The sequence below is a fragment of the Centroberyx affinis genome, unplaced genomic scaffold (assembly GCF_046629955.1).
Source record: "Centroberyx affinis isolate AG114_WGS23_722 - 3 ecotype Tasmania unplaced genomic scaffold, CSIRO-AGI_Caff_v1 ptg000126l_1, whole genome shotgun sequence".
NCBI lineage: Eukaryota > Metazoa > Chordata > Actinopteri > Beryciformes > Berycidae > Centroberyx > Centroberyx affinis.
The window spans coordinates 330578-354531 of record NW_027278827.1 but is presented as its reverse complement, the minus strand read 5'-3'; the positions used below and the strand labels follow the sequence as shown (position 1 = coordinate 354531).

Sequence of the window (23954 nt, the reverse complement as noted above, 5' to 3'; positions counted from 1 at the left end):
CATTTAGCGGGATTAGCTCAAATGGCAAAGTGTTTGAGGAACGCCGGTGTGCAAAACTCTACTTGCATCTGTTTCCACGAATCAAACACCTGGCGGATAATTTCTTCTGGCATATGTGTATGGCCTGTCACTTTGATTATGCTGTAACCAAGGGGATGTGATGAAGTGATCCTCCAATCTGCACACAGTGCTTATGAAGACGGCTCGAGCTGAATGAAGTTGTCTATTTAATGAATGCTATTGTCTTCGTAAAACCTGTTGTAAGGGCTGATTTTGGGATGGAGCATCAAAATGTCAAGCTTTAATATCAGAGTCTCCCATCCTTCACCCTTATATGCACATCATCATCATCTGCATCATCATCACCAAAACACTTCTTGATGCAGACTGGCTCTCAAGGTCCAAGTGAATCTGATAGCTGCGAGGTACGGGACAGAATGTGTAACTTATTTTATTTTTCCTACATTGATAACAGTAGTACAAGTAATACCACAAAAGCACAAGGCCTAATTAGAATATCTCTGCAGCTGGTCTAATCAGTCTATTTCCATTGGGGATATGGAGGCCATTAAACCAGTGTAATTGTCTTTTATTTTTAGTGAGGTAGAACTCTACCTTGTAGGGCGCAGAACCGATACCTGCTCTCATGCTAGCTGCACTAGAGGTGAGACTTCTCTTTAGACTTTGACCTTTAAGGGAGGATCAGCAAGTGATGTTAGTAAAAAAAAAAAAAAATACACTACACGCTGTCATCTCATGCATGGTGCTTCAGCTGTATGTTCTCCCATCCCACCTCTTGCTCATTGGTCGATTCTGCTCTGCAGAGGGGTGCAAAAGAGGAAGAGGAAGCTTCTTTTGGCACCCTGGTTTCATGCAAGCTTTCCAGGGAGGGGCATATAGCTGTGGTAAAGCCCACCTGTCTGAGTCCTGTGTGAGATCTGAGGAGATCACGGCTTTGAATATGAAACTGACACTCTACAGGGAGATGATGTCATTTACAGTCAGCGTACGTCATATAGATGCAAAAGGTTGGCAGATGCAGATAGAGAGAGAGAGAAAGATTATTGACTGTTGTTTGTATGACCTTCCAGTCTCTAGTTTTGTGTGGTTTTCCACTCTTGTTCACATCTTAATATAGCTCTGTCCTCCAGTTGAACGCATCACATACTGAGGTTGAGAAAAAGCCTTGATTCATTCTGCCAGTTCAGAGCTCCATTCATCGGGCTTAATGGAGGCAAATGAGGTATGAATTGAACAGAAAATAAGATTAGGGATGGAAGAGAGTGCTGAAGTTGAAAGAAGTTAACATCTATTGGTATTCTACATTTAGCTTGAAATGGCTAATCACTCAGTGTCTCCGGTTCTCGTTCTCAACGGCATCATGTCTTCAGTGGTTCACTGTCCCAGATCCAGAACAGCAGTGAGAGGCCACCACATTGTTTATGGAGCCCTTCATCCATCCTTTTGACTCTGTTCAACAAAGAGACTGGGAGGAAACTTAGCTCTGGATTTTGAAAGCTAATCTCTGACAATCAATATGCAATATCCTTCATCAGAGAGATATGATTATCTTCTCTGGATTGAAGTAATAGCCAATTAAAAACTCAAGAGACTCTTTGTTTGCTGCATTTGCTATTATATTTAGCCCTGCTCTCACATTTCCGATGAATGTGACGATTAGATTCGAGACATGGCCCACACAGAGAACTATCTGAGCCTCAGACGAGAAAACTATCAACTATTGTGCCCACACATCACTGGAAAGGGAAGGCCTGAATCTGTACATGAGAGTACACACACACACACACACACACACACACACAATGATGAATCTCACAAACTGCGCACCCACACAGATGGTTGGTGCATTTTGTCATCCCACTGTCTGTTGTACATTCCGAGCATGTAGATGCTGTGTTCGTTAATTTGTTTGTTATGTGTTAATCCCATATCTCAAAGTCTCACAGGCCAAATCACAGTCAGCGAAGAGTCAGGCTAACAATCAGGATGAGTCACCTCTCCCTCCCACCAAAGTTGTGCTGCTGCTCATGACCCTTATGGGGGAAAGCACTCTGTCTCCACATCCATCCCATCTCTAATCTGAATTAATTGTTTTGGTGCAGTCATGCACTGTGGAGGGAAAAAGCCTTCTGGCAGCAGATACAACGGACTAACTCTTCAGTTCAGACAGCATATAATAAAAAATAGTATCTGGAGAATAAAGGAAACATGTTTACCAGGCTACAGTAACCTGTGTCTCACATACTAAGCGCAATACTGATCTACTGTACTTGTAGCTGATCAATGAATACTGTACACTTGATACAAATGAAAGCTTCACTGTCATCAGAATTCCTGTGAGTCACAAACACAGCAGTTGTGTACAGTTTTATATATAACCCATTTTTGCTCTGTGGCAGAACGGTAGCCAGTCCTCTGTACACTGTATCCATGACAACTGAGAACTCACAATGATTTAATTTAACTGAAGCCTGGAAATACTTTCAGCGGAATAAGGGTTAGTCTTTCAGATACATATTTTTGGCCTGAGGAATTTGACATACGCAGAATGACATAATCCCTTGCACAGTATATTATGCTTATATCAGAGATCGATGTTCTGAGACTAAACACTTATCTTTCATCCCCTCTTTCACATTGATTATTAAGCAACAAAGAAAATGGCATGGGCTAGTTTTAACCTAAATGGTTTTGAGTGTTCTTGTGATAATGAATAAGACATTTTGATTATGTTGAGTGGATTGTATAACCCACTAAGAGGGGAGAGAGAGTGAGACTGGCACTGTATGGGTAACAAGTGTTTCTCTTAGCTGAACTGCATCAGAGCAGAGCTGGATTTTATGACACCGCTAATGTACAGCATTAAGACATGAATCACTGAGCGAAGACACACTACTTCACCACAAGCTTTTTTGTGTGTTTTACTTGGCTCCGCTGCAATCTGTAAAACGGAGCAATCTGCAACCATTTACATCTCAAAGCCCTCAGTGGACCAGGAGAGAGCCGAGTCTAAGATTAGACGTGGAATGTAAGGGAAGGGAAAGGCACTCATATGGTAATGGACACTCATGTACCCCCGCATGTTCCACTCTCATTATCCCTTTAAAACCTGTAGCTCGCTAACCAAATTAGCAGTTAATAAACAGGATTAGTTACTGAGCCCATGTTGGGGCTGAAAGAGGTAGATCCCCCCCCCCCCCTCTCTCTCTCTCTCTCTCTCGCTCTCTCTCTCTCATTCATGTTGCAATCAGGAATTATCAGCCATAGTCAAGTTTGCCCACAGTAATGAACATTGATAAGAATGACATTTAATCATCTATATGGGATCAACATGGTAATTGCTGGTTCACTACATTTTATTCTATTCATCTGGCAAGTTTTTTTGGTGACTTCAATATTGCATGATGCTTTTCAATATTTCAGTACATAGAGGGGCCTGTTCCAATTACAGTAGCTGAAAAGATGACGTGATTTTAATGGGGCAACTGCAAATAAACTAGATCACTCCAACTTGTGGGACTGAGCTATTCAAAACTTACAATCAAAACTTTGCCAAGAATATTGTGATCCCTGTTGCTCCGGCGGCATAAAAAGCACAAGATGTGTTCTAGCAAGCATAACGTTAAATCCTTAGAACGATGCATAGACCCTCCAAGAGTCATAGTCTGTCTCTGTTGGTGAAGTCAGTAAACAGGATTGATTAGGTTTACTATGTGAACAAAAGCATGGAGTTAATTGAACTGGCTCTAGTTTCCAGAATTTAAAGGTGTCTTCTCAGGATGAACCCAGTTACCTGACTGCCAGTTGCCCAGTCACAGTGTTTCTGACAGCGGTCTTTATCTCATATCATTTCACCCTTTAACATGCACAGCAGGAGCTCCCTTTTAAAGGCAGTATGCCTGCTTCTGGTTTTGACATTACATACGTAAAATAATAGACTTTGGTCAGGCAAAAAATTCAAGTCACATGGATTTGATCATGCAGTGACATGTTGATTGTGGTCGAGGCCATGTGACACGTGTAAAGGAGAGTTATTTCTACTTAAGAGTGGGCAAGCTGCACATGATCCAACAGAGTTTTGACATACAGCCTCAAGTCAACCACCAGGGAACAGAAACCGACCATAAGGCAACCAATGCAAAATTACCCTACCCTATATAAGGCATTTCTATTCTATTCTATTCTATTCTATTCTATTCTATTCTATTCTTTAGGTTTGCCCATATGTTTGAATGTGCAGGATTTTGCCCGGGAAAGACCTACCAGACACCAGGTGTTTAGAACAGCAAATGTAAGAGCTTTGAAGTTAGAGGTTTTCACATGGCAACAGCACAATCCAAAATCACCCAAAAATATATATATTTATAGTTTTTGCTAGTAAGACATATTCTATTCTATTCTATTCTATTCTATTCAAGAGCACTGCATGTGACAGCGCTTTCACTAAAACAAAAACTACATTTCCCAGAGAGCTCCGCTGCAGTATAAGTAGTAATGAAAGGGGCGTTCCCTCAGTGAGCATGTGGAGGAGGTGAGAAGCGGATTGTAGCCGAGGACACATTCAGCTGCCAGAGATAACACCGCTCAGCCTGCTCTTACCTGGAGTTTCTCTACCATGGACTTAACCGAGGATAGCGCTGTGGAAATTAACCTCTGCTGACCCACTTACTCGCGCGTTTCTCTCCCTCTCTTTTTACCGCCTTCGTCCTTTTTTGCCAGGTAAAGTCCTTTTTTTCCGCCTTGTACTTTTCCAGCTAGGGTATTTTTCATTTGTCATTGAGCAGCAGCATCCCTGTCAAGGAAGTAGCCCACGCGCTGATTGTTGTCGGTTGTTTTGCTGCAGCTCAAAGATGAAAATAGAGGCACGCGGCCGTTTTATTCAGCCCTGAACAACGACTTGCTATTTTAGCAGAAATATTTTTATTAACCTAACAGTGGTCATCTCAGGAAATAGTTTTAACATGCCACAGCACGTTCAAAACGTGTTACACAGCTACAGGCTACAAAACAACCACTTTATGTGGTGTGGCATTCATACGTACACTGGGTTGTATGCAGTGATGTAGTGGTAAAGCCAAATCTAAACTATGACCTTCAGTCAGTGATAATCATGGCAAATAACCATCAACCAGTATAAACAAAGATCAGTTTTATTTACAGAAAAGCCGTAATGTATTCTTTTCTTCTCCTTAAAGACCCCATCTTCGTTTAACTTACATCAGTTTGATACTAGGCTACTTAGTATGCTACATACTATGAATTTGAGGCTAAGTTTAGATGGGTTCCCCTACACTACATCATTGTTTACAGCCATAGGCTACAATGTACCCTCTTTATAGTATGAGATTGAATTATACTGGGTTATATCTAGATATCAATCTAGAGTCTTTCCATTGCATTAAGTCATCTGACAGAGTTAGGATTCTGCTTATGTTTCTTAATTCCCAGATAGCCTAAAGGAGAGTGACCTACATTTTAATCCCTGTTGGTTTTAGATAGCTAATAACACTATAGTAAGTTGAGAAGCATCGTTTTGTTTTTTGTGATTGATTTTTGATTGTTTCATTTCTAATAACCCTTGTCCATGCAGGTGTTTTACATCAAGGTTTCCATCCTGAATAGGCCTAACTATTCAGGCCTAACTCTAAGCAGTTTATCACCTATCCAGTCATTTATGGTATTTATGTCTTTTATAAGCAGCTGACAATTACCTGTGCTTTGATATGAATAGGCCACAGCCTGTATTTACAATAAGAACAGGAGAGTAATGGTTGGCCTAAACAGCACTAGAGTTATTTATGTCTAATCAGATAAATGTAGATGAATGCAGTCAGTTTCAATGAATTGCTACACAAAGGTTACTCATGATCTAACAGTAGGTGTTGCTCTGAGGATGGCCTAGAAAAGATTCAGTCAGATGATTTGGACCCAGTTGACCACAAGCTTCAGCATTAGCAAGCTCCATGTCATGACAGTAATGATGTTTCCCTTGGATGATCAGTACTGCTGCTCTTTGCACTTTAATTAAAGCTGCTTATCTGATATAAGTTTACTGTCAACAGTCTACGCTCGGATTTCAATTATTTGACAAAATCACCTATTGACAGTCTTTTGTTCAGGATCAAGTGCAGACACACGGCACACAACTGTCAGTTATGCAAACAGTGTCCTTTGACGTCTCACGTCAAATCCAAATCAAATCAATCAATTTTTATTTGTTTAGCATATTTCATGCAATAGTGTAACTCAAAGTGCTTTACTAACATGGATAAAAATAGTGAAGGGGGCATGAAAAAGACAGCCAATACAGAACCAAGACCATAAAGAGATACAAAAGCAGGAGAAGTAACATTTAAAAAGTGTAATATAGCCTATATAGTATGGTGGAAAAAACTAAACTAAAATAAGATCCAGTCAATCTACTGTTGGCCTTGTCGTTCAAGTATTCCCATGCTGCATCCTTTGATTACACCTTGATTAGTTGAGATGTCAGGATGCATTCAGGTCATCTTGTTTTTGCTGAGTGAAATAAACAATTCTGAATGGTTCGATGTTTGTGATTTGATTTGGCTCAGTTCTATTCAGCAAAGCTTTACAGACCTGTGGTGTCAATCATTTTCAGGTGCAGTCAAGGGTGAGGAACCATGTCGGACAAGATGTCCAGTTTCCTCCATATCGGGGACATTTGTTCCCTGTATGCTGAGGGCTCCACCAGTGGATTTATCAGCACTTTAGGGTAAGTTCCCACCGCCTCCACTTCCCTCACAGTTTTCCCAGAGAGCTCACTGGACAGATGGAGCTACAGACAATACCATCCCATCATGTGTATTATGAACAGCCTCAACAAAGCTACTGTAAATAAACACGGTAGCCTATGTAATGATTTACATGGTTGCTGTTCTGAGCCAATGAGATGGCTGCAACTGCTGCTGAGGTGATAGGGTAGAGTAATGGATGGATTTAACTGATTGGCTTTTACTGAAAACACAAGCACTTGGTGTTGGATCCTCCACATTATTTGAATAATAAGCCGTTGCTAATTCTCTTGGTCGTACAACACAGTTTAGTACTGATTTCAGTGAGACACAGAAAACCAGGTTGCAGAATGACTTCCTAGACATAAAAGTAGTAGTTTCCTATTGAACACATTAGATGTTGTACGTCTGGTAGTGGAGTATGGAGAGGCAGAGAGGGAACGCAAGCTGTTTTGGAGAAGACTACGTTGAATTAATTGTTGTACTAGAGAGGGAAATCAGAGAAAAAGAGGTAGGTGATACTTTGTTTTATTTAAGAGGCAGTGGACCCTACAGTAGTTGTCTTTCCTCTTGTGTTTGCTTCAGACTGCGTGTTCAGGCTGTTACATTATACAATGACTGGTGCTTTGGCTGTTTAAAGTACCCCATCTCTTACAGCTAAGTGCTCACTCCCATTTATTAAAGTACTTGGCATCTTCCCTCCGCCTTAATTGTAGGTAGAGAGTTCAAAGTTCATCTAATTTTGAGCAAATTGAGCAAACGCTGAAATTCTATTGGCTGTCACAAAAACACCAGAAGACTAACATGCAATGAGTAAAAGGGACTAAAATGTAAAACCCAATAGACTTTTTTTTTCAGACGTCAACCATTGATTAGACTTTGCTGTGCATGTGCTTATCCACCTACAGCATCTCTGATGCTGTAGCTTAGGACTCTTTTCTCTGATTTTCTACTCTTGCGTCAGTGAAGCCGGTGCCCCCCCCCCCTGCTTCCTTTCTATTTTCTACTCTGGGGTGTTTTGTTTTTCTTCTCCCACGGTGAAAATGAGCGCAGCATCTGTGTTGCCCTCTCCTCCCTCTCTCGTTTTTTAGTGCTGCAATCTTTTCCTCTTAATCTTGCCGCGTCACTAGCTGCCACTCAGCAGAGGCCATGCCAAGCCCTCCCCTCGCCATCCCTAAGAACGCTCGCTCCTTCACTATTTGGTGTCGTGCGTCACCTACCATGGCAACAAATGTGTGCACGGCTTTGAAGATTGCCACCATGACAGAGCTCATTTGTCAAGTTGCCCGTCTGGTGCTGTTATGCCTAGTAATCATTTCCCCCGCCATTGCTGCTGGCAGGGCTCACTGTTAAGAGATGAGCTAAGAGGATCTAGCTATAAATAGCGTTATTGTATAGCGCTGTTGCCTTTGCATCTGTGTATGCGACCCTTGAGAGACAGCTGTATAATTTACCACCTGGACCACTGCTGGTTCAGAGAGGACAGCACCCAAGGTCTTCAGAGTCTTGATGCTGTATCCTGGAACATAAGAGCAAGCTCGGCTGCTCCCTGCTGAATTTAATGCTTCATCCCTCTTGACTTTGAGTGCAGATGAACCTTGCAAGTCCTGTTCTTTATGGAGAAGAAACCCGCTTGTGACCTTTCCCCAGCAATGCATCAATGTGATCAGGGCCATGGCCATTCGTTCCTTTGAAGGAGATTCTCACAGCACGCGCTTTATTTCCTTAAAACATCATTACAGTGCCCCTTGAGTGCAGTGTGTACTGCATGAGCTATAAAAAGATCCATCTGACTAGACTGGAGTGAATCCTACTGAGGTGTTGTATTTGTGTTGATCTACTATGTGATAGTGCTTGCCTGTTATGCAGTGGGATAATGGTGTCAAGGTAGTCGAGGTTTATTACGATCACAAGTTGTCATTTCGAGAAACAGATCTACTGTTGATGAAAGAGAGTCACTGAAAAAATGTTTATTCTCACATTTGTGCCCCTGGTCAAAAATCTGTTTTCATCCTCTCTTCTTCCTTTGATGGCATTCATTTTGACAGAGCTTCTCCTCCTATAGCGAATGTTTCCTTTCACAATACTCCTGGACAATATGTTAATTCCAGGCAGGAATGCAGGGGAAATCTCAGGCATAGCTGTTGCTCCATTTATTTTTAGCTTCAGAAAGTTAGGTCTGAGCAGTTTGGCTGTTAGCGCTCTTCCAAAAGGGAGAGGAAATTTTGACTGTTTAGACTACTGATAACGGGCCACTGGTCTGGACCATTAAGCTCTTGGAGATCAGCTCAGTTCTTCTAAGCTTTTTTTGAGTGTTTAATATTGTGGCCAGTGTTCACAGCAGCTTCCCTGTCTTTCCAGCATGATGTGTGTTGCCAATACAATATACTGAAGATTTTAATTTGTTTAATTTGTTTCATGCTATTGATGTGTCTCAAATCAAATGAGCATGCATTTTGGGTGAAATCATTATGTCGTCATGGTGACGTCTGTCTGTCTGTCTGTGTGTGTGTGTGTGTGTGTGTGTGTACACATTCTTGTGAACACAATAACTCAAGAACGCATGATAGAAACTTCACACTTACACCACATGTTCTCCCTATAGAGTAGATGATCTAATTAGATTTTGGAGCACCTTGCTGCATTAATTTGCATATTAATGAGGACATAAAACTGTTTTTCTTTAAACTACTATAACTCCTTAATGCTTTAAGAGACAGAGTTCATATTAATACCACCCAGGTATTAAATGAAGTATGAACATTTTTAAATATTTGCTAATTAATTCATTAATTAGCATAACTAGTCACCTCATTAGCATAACCGGTCATGTTCAATTAGGGATAGGATGATATGCTAACCTCACGATACTATTCAAAACGCGATATGGGGTTCACGATTCGATTCAACCAAGATACAATGTAGTAAATGTTCAATGACAACAAATTGACTGACTGTGCAGAATTATGTTTATTTCTGAGCCACAAATCTTTCTAGCAATGGCATTGTCTTGCTAGAATGTAAACTACAATTTAAAAATGTCATTACAAAGTGCAGATCATATAATTTGGATGGAGAGCTTGTGAAATTGTAATGGCCAAGCCTTCTCATTTGTGATTACTACAGCAGAATAAAATGGTGGCTAATATTGCGATTCATTGTTCTGCCCCACAATACGTATTGTCACTTTTTTGTATTGCAATATATTTAATTTCTTTATATCATCCTATCCCTATGTTTAAAATATCATGGTGATTATGTTGGGACATTAGGCAGCTCAAGTGCCTCTTGTTTATTCATGTATGCGCTTTGGTAGTGTGATCAAAAAGTGTGTGGATAAAAAATAGAAGCTTTTGGAAGACCTAGTTAAGTTTGATGTTCAGTCGGTCTGTGTCTTGAGTGACTGATTGAGTTCTGATGTCTCTGTCCCCAGGCTTGTGGATGACCGATGTGTGGTACAACCAGACACAGGCGACCTCAACAATCCCCCCAAGAAATTCAGAGGTAAGTCCTCAAAAGCACCTTGCTTCCCACTACTTGACATATCAATGACTAAAATGTATTTTAAGTCAGGACCATTGGTGGTTTGAGTGTATATTAGAAATGATTGGCCTAGTATCATTGTAGTAGCTTTGCTGTTTAGCAATCTGGATTCTAAAAACATTTCTAAGAACTTGCAGTAGTCAGCAGTAGTCTAGAGGTTTGAGACGCAGGCTTGTGACTGGAGGGTTCCTGGTTTGAATCCCCAGATCAGATGAAGAAATTGGGGTGGGGAAAGTGAATGAGAAATCATGGAAAACATTATGACACTAGGTCTTCATTAGATCTCTGCCATAGGAAGAGATTGGAGTCCATTTATAGACAATCAATGACACCACTTCCTTGCATAGAGAGTTGAATGAATACAATACAGATTACAAATTACATCAAACAATCGCAAAGTACATCAGTATTAGAATCATCCAATGGGACAGAAAAGTGAAAAATCAGCCCTTGCATACTACACTCCAGAACCTGCTAAAATGTTTTATTGGGAGGTATGTATGTCTCTCCTCTTGTATGAAAAGTGAATGAGAAACACTCTCATCACCCTTAGCAACTACCATTGAGGTGCCCTTGAGCAAGGCCCTTAACTGGCAAGATGCCAACTGCTCCAGTGGCCAACAGTAGAAGACTCTAGTTGTACTGGGTAGTTCCCAGGTGTGAATGCATGGAACTGTATGAATGTGAAGCAGAGAATATGCATGCTCAGTTGACTGTTAGGGTTTTGCTTGGTGTCAAAAGGGCGTAACTGCACTTATGCCCTTATCACACCAAGCAAAACCTCACTTTTGACACTGAACAAGCATTGTGGGTAGAGGATTCTAACAGCACTTAGGTCAACTCAAAATGCATGCTGACGTAAGTCATGCTAGCATGGCAGTCCTTGGATGAAAAAAAGGTTACAAAAAAAAATACATTTGCAAAATGCATGTCACTTATCAGCAGAAAAACAAATGATGTTTTCTCTGCTACCTTTTCATTTCACAAACAAGGTGGGAAATGGCATATTAATGGTCAGTTTTGATGGTCAGCATGATAGAGTACCATGCATGTCAGTAATGACATAGAGCAGGATCCAAACCCACAAAATTTTGAGATACCCCTACCCAGGGTAGAACAAAACATGACCTTGTTTTTTCATAACTTTGACATGTCCCCTTCATGAAATGAATGGTCATAATTTTTCTTTTTACTGCAAAAGTCATTAAATTCATCAATGAATTCACCACATAGGCAAAAAAGTGCAAAAAAAAAGGCCTGCCCTGAAAGAGGGAGTACCAAGTTAATCCCATGTAATTTTCTACCTACTGGTTGTATTTACATCATATTTGCACTGATGGTCTACCGGTAGTGTCCCTACACTCCAAAACAACCAGAATGTCAAAATATGGTTGTATTGTGAATCAGCAGCCTTTTATATAAGGCCTTATTATAGGCGGAAGTATCAAACAGTTAATTTTTCTGAGAAATACTCACTTCTAATCCTAATCGTAATCTAATAATACTGTAATCCGTACCCAATTATGATAATAATTCATTTCAGGTAGTCACTGACATTGTCTCATCAAAAAACAAGAAGTAATAGTTTGTCACTGAGCACTATTATTGTGACTATCCAGTAAGTATAACCCAAAAAAGTACACAAAAATGCCTGCCTTGTAACAGGGAATACCAAGTTGATCCCATGTTTTTTAACCACTGGTTGTATTTACATACTTCATATTAGCACTGATGGTTCTCAGGTAGTATCTCTAGACCTCAAAGCAAACTTAAATTAACCACAATGTCCAAATCGAGGGCTTGGAGCCAAAGGGGCGTAAGTGCGATTTTGGTCGAATATGAGTATTATATATCAATTGAAAGGCCCTTTTGACACCAAGCAAAACCCCACTTTTGACACTGAACAAGCATTGTGGGTAGAGGATTCTAACAGCACTTAGGTCAACTCAAAATGCATGCTGACGTAAGTAATGCTAGCATGGCAGCATGATCACATCATTTTTAGTATCCTATTCATATCCTAATTAATATTCTAGGTCAATATTAGATGAATGTAAATATGTTAATATTCACCAAGACAACGGTTCATCCCAGTATCCAGGATTTCAAAAAAATTGGGAACGGCTGTGTATGAGAGTCTTCCAGCATGCCACCCATTGACCGGATGTGATACAACAAGCAGCCTGTTCAAAATAGGCAAAATAAATGCTGCTTGTAGGGTGGGATATAGGGACTAACAGAGTGTGTAATAAATGTGTTTAGAAATTTAATTTTTTGTGTATAACAGTGTGCTCTGTTGTATTTCTAGCTCATGAAATAGTTCTGTCTAGACCCGTGATGTCAGCGTGATATCTCTAGAAATGTGTCAGATACAATCATAGAGTAAGCCAACCTCTATTCATTCAGAGCATCAGTGAATATGCGTATCTCGTTCTGTTGAAATGCCACGCCATGACCTTGGTCCAGTGTTATGACATGTAGCCTCAGCAGACATCTGTATGGAAAAGGAAGTGTCACTGTACTTAGGCTAAGTAATTTAACTGGTGTTCACCTGCCTCCTCTGCAGAAAACATTACATACCTGTACCTGCCCTCTTGTCAAGAGAAACATATCCAGACTTCTTTGTACCTGTTTTTTGGTCAGTATATTATGACCATGTTCATTTTTATTTAGTAATTCCCTCCACATGTCCGTTTCTCTCATACTATCAGATCTAAGTGTACTTGTATCCCATGTTCATTTCCTATGAGCTTTTATTCTGGGTGCTGTCGGAAAAGGTGTGGAAAAGGCCATTGATAAGTCTGGCATGGCCACTAGGATGTAATAATGTCTCCAATAAAGAGGAAGTTGGTTTTGTCTGAGAGAGTGACACAAGCCTAGTAAAAACTTTGAAGCCCTGTATCTCAGAAGTTTGGGCTTGGCAGTAACATAATTTGTTATACTCAAATAAGTATAGCTTCCAAAATAAGTTGTTGACCTCTTCATGCGGTTCACCATTCTCACTGTAACTTTCCACTCAATGAGCATTCTTTTCTTTTTGGGTCAAATTTTGGTTTTCAATATTCAGTACCACATTAGAGGTTTTGAAATGGCACTAGGTTAGTCTTGTTGCTGTTGTTAGAACATGTTGACCTTTTCCAGATGCAGGCTTGAATTATTGATGTGATTCATCTAGTATTGTGCCCAGCTTTTATTTAGGTGTAGCTAAGAACTAAGGTCATATTCTAAATGCAACACAGTATGTCAGGTTATATGGTTTGTGGAACAATGATACTATATTTACCAATGCACTGGATTTGCTCTGTAAGGGAAAAAAAGTAGGTTTGTGTAATTAACCCATTTTGGGCTTCTCCTCCAGTCTTGGCACAATTTGGGTTTGTCCGGGTTAAAAATAAATAAATAAATAAATTGAACACGCAGTAATTTTTTGTTCAGTAAGCTAAGCCTTTGTAATACCGTTGTAAATAATTGAGTGCTGTTAGGCTATTTAGAGTGGCCTATTGTGTGGTATTCTGCATCCCTATTCAAAGTTATGGTAGTTTTATGGCAACAACAGAGAGAGTATTTTCAGAGTGGCTGTCACTTGGTAGCAAATGGGCTTCTGGATGCTTTCTGCACTGCCCTGTGCTGCCATAGTGGATCCCTCTCTAAAGGTCTTGGTAAATTTATTCTTGAGTGAAATGACGCAATTGCCAGTGTCACTTCCATCTACTTGGAACAAGTAATGGAAATTAAATTGACCTTTTTTTATCCATGGGATTATAAAAGCATTGCAGGACTTTATTTAGCACGTCCTTGTCATTGTCACAATTGGCGCTCTCTTTCATGTCATCCTTGAGTGACAATGACCAGGAAGTGGAGATACACTCACAGGCTCACCAACGCAACCATTAACTGTGGAGAACCATATCCTCTATGATCCGTTTACCATAACACAGACACATTTGCATATTGATTGCTGTTGTTTTACATTTCTCTGCAGGTTGTCTATGCCTGTAAGGAATCCTCTTGTATCTTACCAGGTAGTGTTTTTTGTTGGTGATCCTTGATCTCAAAATGAATGGTTTCCTGTCAGGCAGAATGCCAGGGAGAGTTAAGCATCAGGCCCTCGACAGCAACCTACCATCACATCTTACCCTCTAACTATCTGGCCCAAAACTGTCAGTGTAAACCATGGACAGTTTTGGACAGAGAATGGCCAGCAGCTATAAGGCTAATAATACCTTTTGGTTGTTTCTCTTTAGTACTGAGTGCACTTCTATTGTTTTGTTTTTTTCAGTTTCCCTCCCATTTATAGTATTCTCTCTTCAAGAGGTGCATCTGCTCCATGTTTAGTTATCATCTGTAGTAAAACGAGTGGCTGCCTGGCACTAACTGACCTACTGGTGTGATAGTTGGCTATGGATTAGAGAAAAGTTTGGTTCAGTGCCTCAAATCTCATCTAGGACCATAAATCATGAATGGAAATACTGGAGAATGGAAGAACTCATGAAAGGATGTGCTCTTTTCACTGACAATGTCAGGATGTCAGTAGGGCTGGGCAATATATCGATATTATATCGATATCGTGATATGAGACTAGATTTCGTCTTAGATTTTGGATATCGTAATATCGTGATATGGCATAAGTGTTGTCTTTTCCTGGTTTTAAAGGCTGCATTACAGTAAAGTGATGTCATTTTCTGAACTTACAGACTGTTCTAGCTGATCTATTATTTGCCTTTACCCACTTAGTCATTATATCCACATTACTGATGATTTTTTATCAAAAATCTCATTGTGTAAATATTTTGTGAAAGCACAAATAGTCATCCCTACAATATTGTCGCAATATCGATATGGAGGTATTTTGTCAAAAATATTGTGATATTTGATTTTGTCCATATCGCCCAGCCCTACTTACAACTGAACATTTAGCCCACTTCGTAGAAAATCCTGAGATATATATTGTGTATCGCCATTCAGCCTAAAAATACCGAGATATGATTTTTGGTCCATATCGCCCAGCCCTAGATGTCAGCTGTTTTGAACAAAAAACAAATCCCTAGAAATCCGAATTTTTGATTTTTCCGTTAGGAAAGCATTTATCTGACACAACATAACATCAAGGTTTCTGAGAATTCCCCTCCACTCCACTCTTCTTCCTCCTCTTTTTGTTAGACCTTTAAAGCTACAATATGCTACTTTTTGTTACTTTAAGATAACAGTAAATAAATAGGATATATTGTACACCATCAGTCTGTGACCCTGTGTGTACATGCCTAAATCGTCCTGCCTGAAATTGGCTTTTAAATGATGTTGGAGACATTTTGGGGCATATACCATTTGCTGTGGTCATGGACAGCGGTGAGCTGGATTGTGGCTGTCAAGTACAGAGAAGTCATAGCAACAACAATGGCTGAAAGCAGTCAGAAACGAAAGAAAAGCTAAGCTAAACATGCAGCAGACAAGACCCGTTCAAAAACATGGGTGGATATCGGCGTTGCTTTTTATTGCAGATTGAATGCGTTCAACGTCTGCTTCTTCAGCACCTGTGGTGGCTGTATGGATGCTGGTTACCTCAGCCTCAGGTTAGGTGCTGTTTCAAAGTTGACTACTTATCAAGATGAGTGACAAGTGTACTGAGGGGGGAGGGAGGCAGGACTGACCGTACACTTCCTGTCTCAAGGTGGAAAGTTACATATTGTAGCTTTAGTAAATGCCCTACAGTTTGAGTTTTTTTAGAACATCATACAAAATGTAGTCCAGTATCATTGTGTGCTCCCTATTTATATAGTTTTATCCAGTTGTTTGTGGGAGTGCATCATAGTATCTCAGTTTTGCTCACAGCAAGTGTAGAGTATGGCTGTTCCTCTGAAGTATGAATATTGTACATAGATTTTTCCTGGAACTGAGCCCATCCTAACACGTCTGCCCTACCGAGAGACATGCTTGTTGATTGAGCAGGGCTGTGTGCTCAACTGGAGCTTGATCAATACACTCCAACATGCTGTGTACAATATTATTTTCAGTAATCTTAGCAGAGTACGTTCATTCCTCTGTAAAGTAAGAACCATTTCTTTGTCCAGTCAAATGTATAGTCAAATTTATTTATAATGCGCTTTTGGGCAAACAGGCTCATCACAAACTGCTTTACATGGCAACTGATAAAAACAAGAGAGCAAAATTTAAGATATGAAGCCTGTGTGTGTGTGTGTGTGTGTGTGTGTGTGTGCGTGCAAGTGCTTGTGTGTTATGAACGAATTGGTACAACACTACGGCAGCAGTCCACAGGAAAAATGAGTAAATGAAAGATTAGCAAGTTGAGGTCAAAGTGTGTGTGTGGTGGCTATAGATGTACAGTATATCTTGCCAATACATTGTATAATGTGATGGAGCAAAAGATCAGCAGGCCTGTCGATCAGAGTTCCCGCCCTCTTGACCAACAGTCCCTGGGATGTTACTGATCGGTGCCTTGGATGAGCATGTCATGTAGCTATTCTCTGCTATGAGTTAAAATGATGTTTGTTTGGATTCATGCAGTGAATGCAAGGGCAATGCTATCACTGGCTGGCTCCCAGTCCAGATAGACATCCGTCAGTCCTTAATACCCTTTATATTAAGTGCTCTAGACCAGATGACGTGAACTACAGTAAGGCAATGGTGTTTTATGGATTTGAACAAACTGCATTTCCATTTGAGGATGCAAAGGAAGGGTGTGATCTTGTCACGTCCTAACTGAGCTATTCAAATCATATGCAAAGCTGTAGTGTAGCACCATACAGCTAGCTGCAGAATGACACTGACTAAAGTAAAAGTGCCACTGCTATCGCACAGTACTTTTTACTGCCCCATAGCACAAAATGACCATAATATACGTATCTGCGGGGATTTCATATTTTTGTGGATCAATACCACTAACTCAGCAATTAACTTGCACCCCCACACTTACTCGCATATTCAACTGCTCAGTGATGGAGGATGATACAGTGAGCGAGTGACCAGTGTTGAAGACATTTTAACTCACGAAGGCTAAAAAGCCTTGTTCTCATTCTCAAGACAAAAAAGTGAATAACATAGCAGTATTAGTATTACAACAGGATTTTGTATTGTGAGATATCACCTCTTCACTATGCATTTATGCCAGATCGCTGCTCTAATTAGCAAGCTTACTTCTCTCTATTGTGAAAATGTAAGTACATATCCCTCTGTGCTGAGGATGGAGTTTTTGAATTTTGACATTTATAAATCGTTAGCATCAGCTAGTTTAGCATTACAGGATTTTTCTCTTATGTGAACACGTTCAGGAGGCCGGCCGACATGCCTGACACCACTTCCTGCATCTTTTGTGCAATGCAGCTTTTAAAAATATATGAAGCCACTTAAAAACATGTATTGTAGAAATGCAGTCTTTTTTTCACACGTAAGAAATACTCCAAAGGGCTTGAGTTCTGCTCCATAAACAAACTAATTTTATGATCCAGAAGTTGGATTTTTTTTTTTTTTTAAATGACGAAAGTACTTAAGTGGTCTGTGCCCCTTTAAAGATCAAAGGCCATGATTAGGTTTTGATAGATTTCATATCAAAAACCCACACACAGTTCTGCATCAACAGTACATTGTTTCCAGTTTCACTACTTATGCAGTTATTTCTCTTTGGCTTTGCAATCCTGGTTTTTTGTCAAGTTCACCTGTGTAATCATAATTTTCAAGGTCTCTGCCATTTTAAAAACACAGACTTAATTTGCATTGCAGATTGACTCATAGGGGAAAGGCTAGAGGTAAAGTTGATGAAATATGAAGCAACGGTAGGCCTACGTCATCATCACATACTTAGTGCAGCGTATAATGTTTCGCCCTGATGCACTTCCATGGATTCCAGTCTGGACATCATTCCATCCTCTCCCGGTCTCACCTCTTCTCCAGGTTGTTGAAGCTGGAGCGACGGCACATCAGCAGAGACAAAGTGTGCCAGGGTTAAGTCCTAAGATCCCTGTCGAGTATTAATAGCCCACTTAAGCTGTTTAAAAGGCCTGGTTTCCAGGGAGCTTTAGCACAACATTTTAAACCTTGCTTCTTCCTCTCTGATCTCTGAGAGGCTGATACCATGACATGAAATGGTAATTGCCTTATTGTGTGTGTGTGTGTGTGTGTGTGTGTGTGTGTGTGTGTGTGCAGGTTGATTGCTCCAGCAGAGCTTGATGCAGATTGCTCTAGCAGAAATCAATAATCCCATTGTGGAACTGGAAAGTGTGACACCTGTAATGGTACAGTCACTTCTTGGTGAAATGGGAGAGGAATGGGTGGTCTTTGAAATGTTTGACCTGTTGACACAAATCCTCTGATGATGACAGAAAATCTCAAAGACAACATGCCAGCTGACAATGCGAATTGCATTCCTTCACACAGCATCCTAATCTTTAGATGGTAAAAGAATTTGAGAACCTATTTGTAAATGTAAAATAACAAGTTTGATAGTATAACAATAGTAAATGAAGCAAAGCTAGTTCAGGCAGACTTGAGTCACGCTGCTGACACGATACACATTACTCATTGCAACTCATATCCAGCGCCCCTCTCTATAAGGCGGTCTATTTAAGCTGCAAAATGCACTTGCTCACTCTCGCTAGCTTTGTCTATGCCGACGCTACACTGCTCAGACTGCCAATCACCGCTGCTTAGTTATTGCTGCTCACCTCCACCCAGCATACACCTGTAGGCTCTGATTTCTTGGTTTCCCCCAGGGGGGACGATCAGAGCCTAGATGCCATAATGAATTCTGTATCTATATTTGCATTCATTCTCAATAATCTGTTTACTTGAGTTGTCTGACTGAAATCCAGTAAAGGATAAGTTTTGCGATTTGGGACCTATATATAATTTGTCTCTTACACCCGCAGAAAATATTGACTCCAGAGTTAGCTGACGGTTGTAATGGCGAGCTCTGTGGCTAGGCCTCTTGCTGCTAACAATGACTCCAAACTGGGTTTGTCAAAGTATCTCTCTTAATCTTATTTTCCTTTGATGGCTCATTTGATTGTTTATTGCCATATAATTTCACCTGTACCAATGATGTGATGACAGGCATTCAATTCTTGCACAACTAGCTTGTTAGTATAAGAGGATGTGAGTTACTTCCACAGTGCATGCCGTGAACACAGCAGGGCCTCATTTGTAATAAACACTCAACTATAAGAAGTCAAAGGCGCCTAATAGGTTTTTAGGTGCTCGGTACGGAGCACCTCAATAACAGCTGGACTCTGTGTGTTGGTCAGTGCGGACAGTCTGTTGATGCGTCTGTGAGGATGCACCACACGATTAACCTCAATGAGAGGCTACATGGCATTGAGATTGAATGTACAAATATGTAGTTGACATTAATCTAAGGGAGCATTTCCCTTTCCTGTGGTACCATTTATAAACCATGAAAATATGTCTGGACGCTTGTTTGTTTTCATCTTTATGTTAAATTGTGTGAATAACTGAAAATATAATGTATTATTGTTCAATATGCATGCCTGTATTCCTTATCACCTTCACATAAATGAACTGACATAATCCCCTCATCACTTCACCTATCAGCCTATGCAAGTTTTGTATGCTTACCTTTGACAAAACAGTCCCACTACAATACACATTCATCCTAGTTTCTTTTCTCCTTCTCTCCCTAAACCCTAAACCCATTTGCTGATCTCTGTCACATAGATGCATCCCTCCTCTCCCACTGCCCCATTTTCTCCGTTGGTCCCTGGCCTCCTCCCTTCCTTTCCTCCTCTCCTCCTCCTGTGCCGCTTATCCATCCCTCTCTTCCACCCAGCGCCCTATGACGGCTAATCCCTGGACACATTCGAGTTGGCCGCATTTCCAACAGAGCCTGCCAGTGTGGCTATTTATACCACAGTTACAGCTTACCAGGTCCCCTGTAGTAGGTAGCAGATAGCATGTATACATGAAGCCATGGAATAGGGTGAGGATGGAGCGCGAAACACACAGCAGTCATTGCATGATCACATCTTTCTTGTACCAATCACTCAGTCTGACCAGATTAATCTAATAACTAGAGAGAATTAAAACATCTTGTTGCATGGATTATCTTTACTCTCTTTAGAGTCACAATTTCACCATTCAATTCATCACTTTTTCTCCTTGGCTACTTTTATGACGGGGTGTGTTTCCCCAAAGTATTAAAGGAATACACCAAGTTGTAAGGAGATTGACCCATCTGTAGATGGAAGTGACTCATCTGTAGTAGCAGATGGAAGTAGCTGAACTGTTAAACTTTAACATTACATTACTTATACTGATCTAGTAATAATAAAATATGAAATATACAAAAGAACACAAACTTGTGATTTTTTTGCATGTATGTAACTTCAGAGCGTGATCGGTCTATATTTCATTATTTATACCGGGCAAGTAGTAATTTCAAAGAAGACTGACCTTTTAGTAATAAAAATGTGTTAGGCTGGGAACTAGACGATTAGGCATGGATGAGGTATCATGCACTTACAAAATAACTGAGATTATCCTGCTGACTCCTGAAACGTCACTGACATCAGGCCCTCTAATCTCGTGGGAAATTGCATGATCCAACATTAATCAATATGTATTAATATCATGCACATGAATGCAACATGGATTAATATGCACTGTCTGCAAAATATACAAACACGAAACCAGAATTTGGGTAAAGCCGTGGCTGCAGAGACCCGGTCAGTGTGGGTTGTACTGGTCTACTATCACTCAACATAGTGGATGCTAAAGAGTTAGCATGGAGTGCTGAAGCGAATGATCTACCAGGGACACATAGATGACTTTGGTGTCTATGTTTGGGCAAGTTGACCAACGGAACTATCTCCCAAAAACGTGCTGCATTCCTTTAAGCAGGACCTTTATGTGGTGCAGGTTACTGTTACTGTGGAGGAAAGCACTATTATTGAATACTGATGTTTGGCTCCTCACCTTTCTCTCTCCTTCTTTTTGTTCCCCAGACTGCCTTTTCAAACTGTGTCCTATGAACAGATACTCAGCACAGAAACAGTTCTGGAAGGCGGCGAAACCGGGAGGCAATAGCACCACTGACACAGTCCTCCTCAATAAACTCCATGTAAGTGTCTTCCTCACCTTAGTTTGGTGGCTCTTTGACTTTTGTTGTGGTGAAACCAAGATTAGTGTATTGGTTGCTGCAATCTTGTATCCATGTGAAATGTGTGTTCAACATATCATTCTAGAAATATTAATCAGTGTTGTGTAGGAATAGGAAATCTATTCACATTGCAAAACCAGTATTTTATGAAGACGACTGTATTCTAATGGTTGAGTGTATTCTTGAGCATCTGTGTCTCCTGCTCCGTGTTTCAGCATGCTGCTGATTTGGAGAAGAAGCAGAATGAGTCTGAAAACCGTAAGCTGCTGGGAACGGTCATCCAGTATGGAAATGTCATTCAGGTATGGGAAGGAGGAACCTATGCGATAAGGTATCTAGGTCAGCTGTGGCCATATCTGGCACCATATGACGCTGTCTGCTTTATAAAGTTAGCTATGGATGTTTCATCAGCGGCAAGTTTTAAATAATAGTTACAGAACAGAGCTCTTCTACAAGGCAATCCATTATAAGAGCCTTATCATTCTCTGCTCATTTGACCAGGAATGGTTTGCACACAGACATGAGATTATGTGGCTTCTGAAACGACCAAGAATGGTCATGCGGGCCGCTCTGTGACGGTCACAAGGGGGTAACTACATATAGGGTGTCTCAGTGGCCATGAATCATTGCATAGTCATTGCAGTAATAATTTAATCACTAATGAGATCCTGGTTTGCCATAGGAAATGCATGACAGATTTCGGGAAACTTTTTAGTGGTCACCTTTTAAGGGTGGTCTATCTTTGCCACATCATTCTTGCAATATTCACAGAGATATTACAGAGATATTACAGAGACAACAAAGTGGATTAAATAGAAGTGTGTAATCGTATGGGTGGGAAAACAAGACTATATATTGCCAAAAATATGTGAATAATCCAGCCCACACCAGAAGTCTGTAAACAGGCTCTTTATTATATCATAAATGCCTCACCAACTAATACAGAGAAGCAAACTCAGAGTTTCATCAGGTCCAATCTGCTGTGCATTGGGCATTCACTAATTCTAAGACCATATATTACTTTGTAGGATTAAGTGCCAGCTGTGTGTCTCAGAACTATGTGGAGCTTCTACTGTGTGATGCCAGTCTTAAGGTATTAGTTAGTAATAGATTATTTTTGGCAGGTCTGGGAACAGTTGATTAAGTGGGTGAAACTGAGCTGCAACAGAGGTCATGAGAAGCATTTATGGACAAGAGATTTAAAGTACTCCAACAGTTTAGAGGAGAAATCAAGCCAGAAAACAGTGGGAGATGCATAGTTTCAAGTGCATCATTCCCTTGAGTCCTGTTGTGCCAGTCTTTGACATATTTACATCTTTATGTGCCTTCTAACTAATGTAATACTTTCCTCCATCATATTTTAATAAAACAAAATCTTTGCATACCTTTACATATAGAGGTATAACTTTACTACATATAAAAATAAATATATAAAACATTCTATGTAGACATTTTAGCAATTATTGAATATACTATATTTAGCTTATGTTGTCAGTTGGCTGCATTATGTCATTGTTTGTAACTATGTTTCTTGTAACCATGCAACTATGTTTCTGGTTTTGCCAACAGTTGTTGCACTTGAAAAGCAATAAGTACCTGACGGTGAACAAGCGTCTACCTGCGCTGTTGGAGAAGAATGCCATGAGGGTGACTCTGGACTCAGCGGGCAACGAGGGGTCTTGGTTCTACATCCAGCCCTTCTACAAGCTGCGGTCCCTGGGAGACAGTGTGGGTAGAGGGCCCTGAGCTGGCTGTGGGGTCAAAGTGAATTGCAGTTAATAGGAGATACTATGGGTGCGATCACACCTACAGTTTGTTTGCTTTGGTCCGAGCCATAGTGGAAAAGTTTACTTTGTTACATTTTCATTAGGTAGTTCAAAGTAGAGAGACACACGAAAGACTGGGAGAGAGAGAGGGATGACATGTGATAAAGGTCCTGGGCCAGATGTGAACCCAGAACGTCACATTTACATGTTACACCGGGACGCCCCACTTTTGCATTGGGTTTGTTTAGGTTCACACTGCTCAATTACAAGTGAACCAGGACTAGTAAACAAAATTCACATGGACATGGACACATGGAGGGGGTGTCTAAAAAGAAAATCTGATTCCAGTCCCTGTAACTTAAGCTAAGCATGTCTGCACTCTTTGCTGTTATTGCCTTCTCTGATCCTCATACCAGTTGAAAACACGTGAAGAAACAGCGGTTTGGCTTTGCTTCATTTTGTTATGCTAGGCTTTCCAAGCATGAGGAACTGCTGCCATCAGATGTCACCATCCGTCTCATTAAAAGTGCACGTTTTGGGACTGTTCCCTGTAGTTGATTCAGATTACATTCTCACTTCTTACAAACTACACTGCAACACACACATTGTTCTCATCGGCCCAAACGAACCAAACTAAATAGTTCCAATAAACCACTCCAAACATGTTTGGTGTGAACACACCCTAAGGGATACCATGACATTTTGAATTTTAGTCAGGGTTAGAGTCGAGCTTGCTCTCCTTGG

At 40.5% G+C, this 23954-nt stretch overlaps 1 protein-coding gene across 1 annotated transcript in view; it reads left to right on the top strand.

The window, feature by feature from the left end:
- Nucleotides 1-4637: 4637 nt before the first annotated feature.
- itpr1b (inositol 1,4,5-trisphosphate receptor, type 1b) overlaps nucleotides 4638-23954 on the top strand; it is a 90470-nt gene continuing 71153 nt past the window's right edge. Inside the window, exons 1-6 of the mRNA XM_071529497.1 lie at nucleotides 4638-4740; nucleotides 6644-6757; nucleotides 10210-10280; nucleotides 21290-21405; nucleotides 21660-21746; nucleotides 23014-23172. Of these exons, the coding sequence (XP_071385598.1) occupies nucleotides 6666-6757; nucleotides 10210-10280; nucleotides 21290-21405; nucleotides 21660-21746; nucleotides 23014-23172 (525 nt within the window). The 5' untranslated portion in view covers nucleotides 4638-4740; nucleotides 6644-6665. The remainder of the gene's footprint in view (nucleotides 4741-6643; nucleotides 6758-10209; nucleotides 10281-21289; nucleotides 21406-21659; nucleotides 21747-23013; nucleotides 23173-23954) is intronic.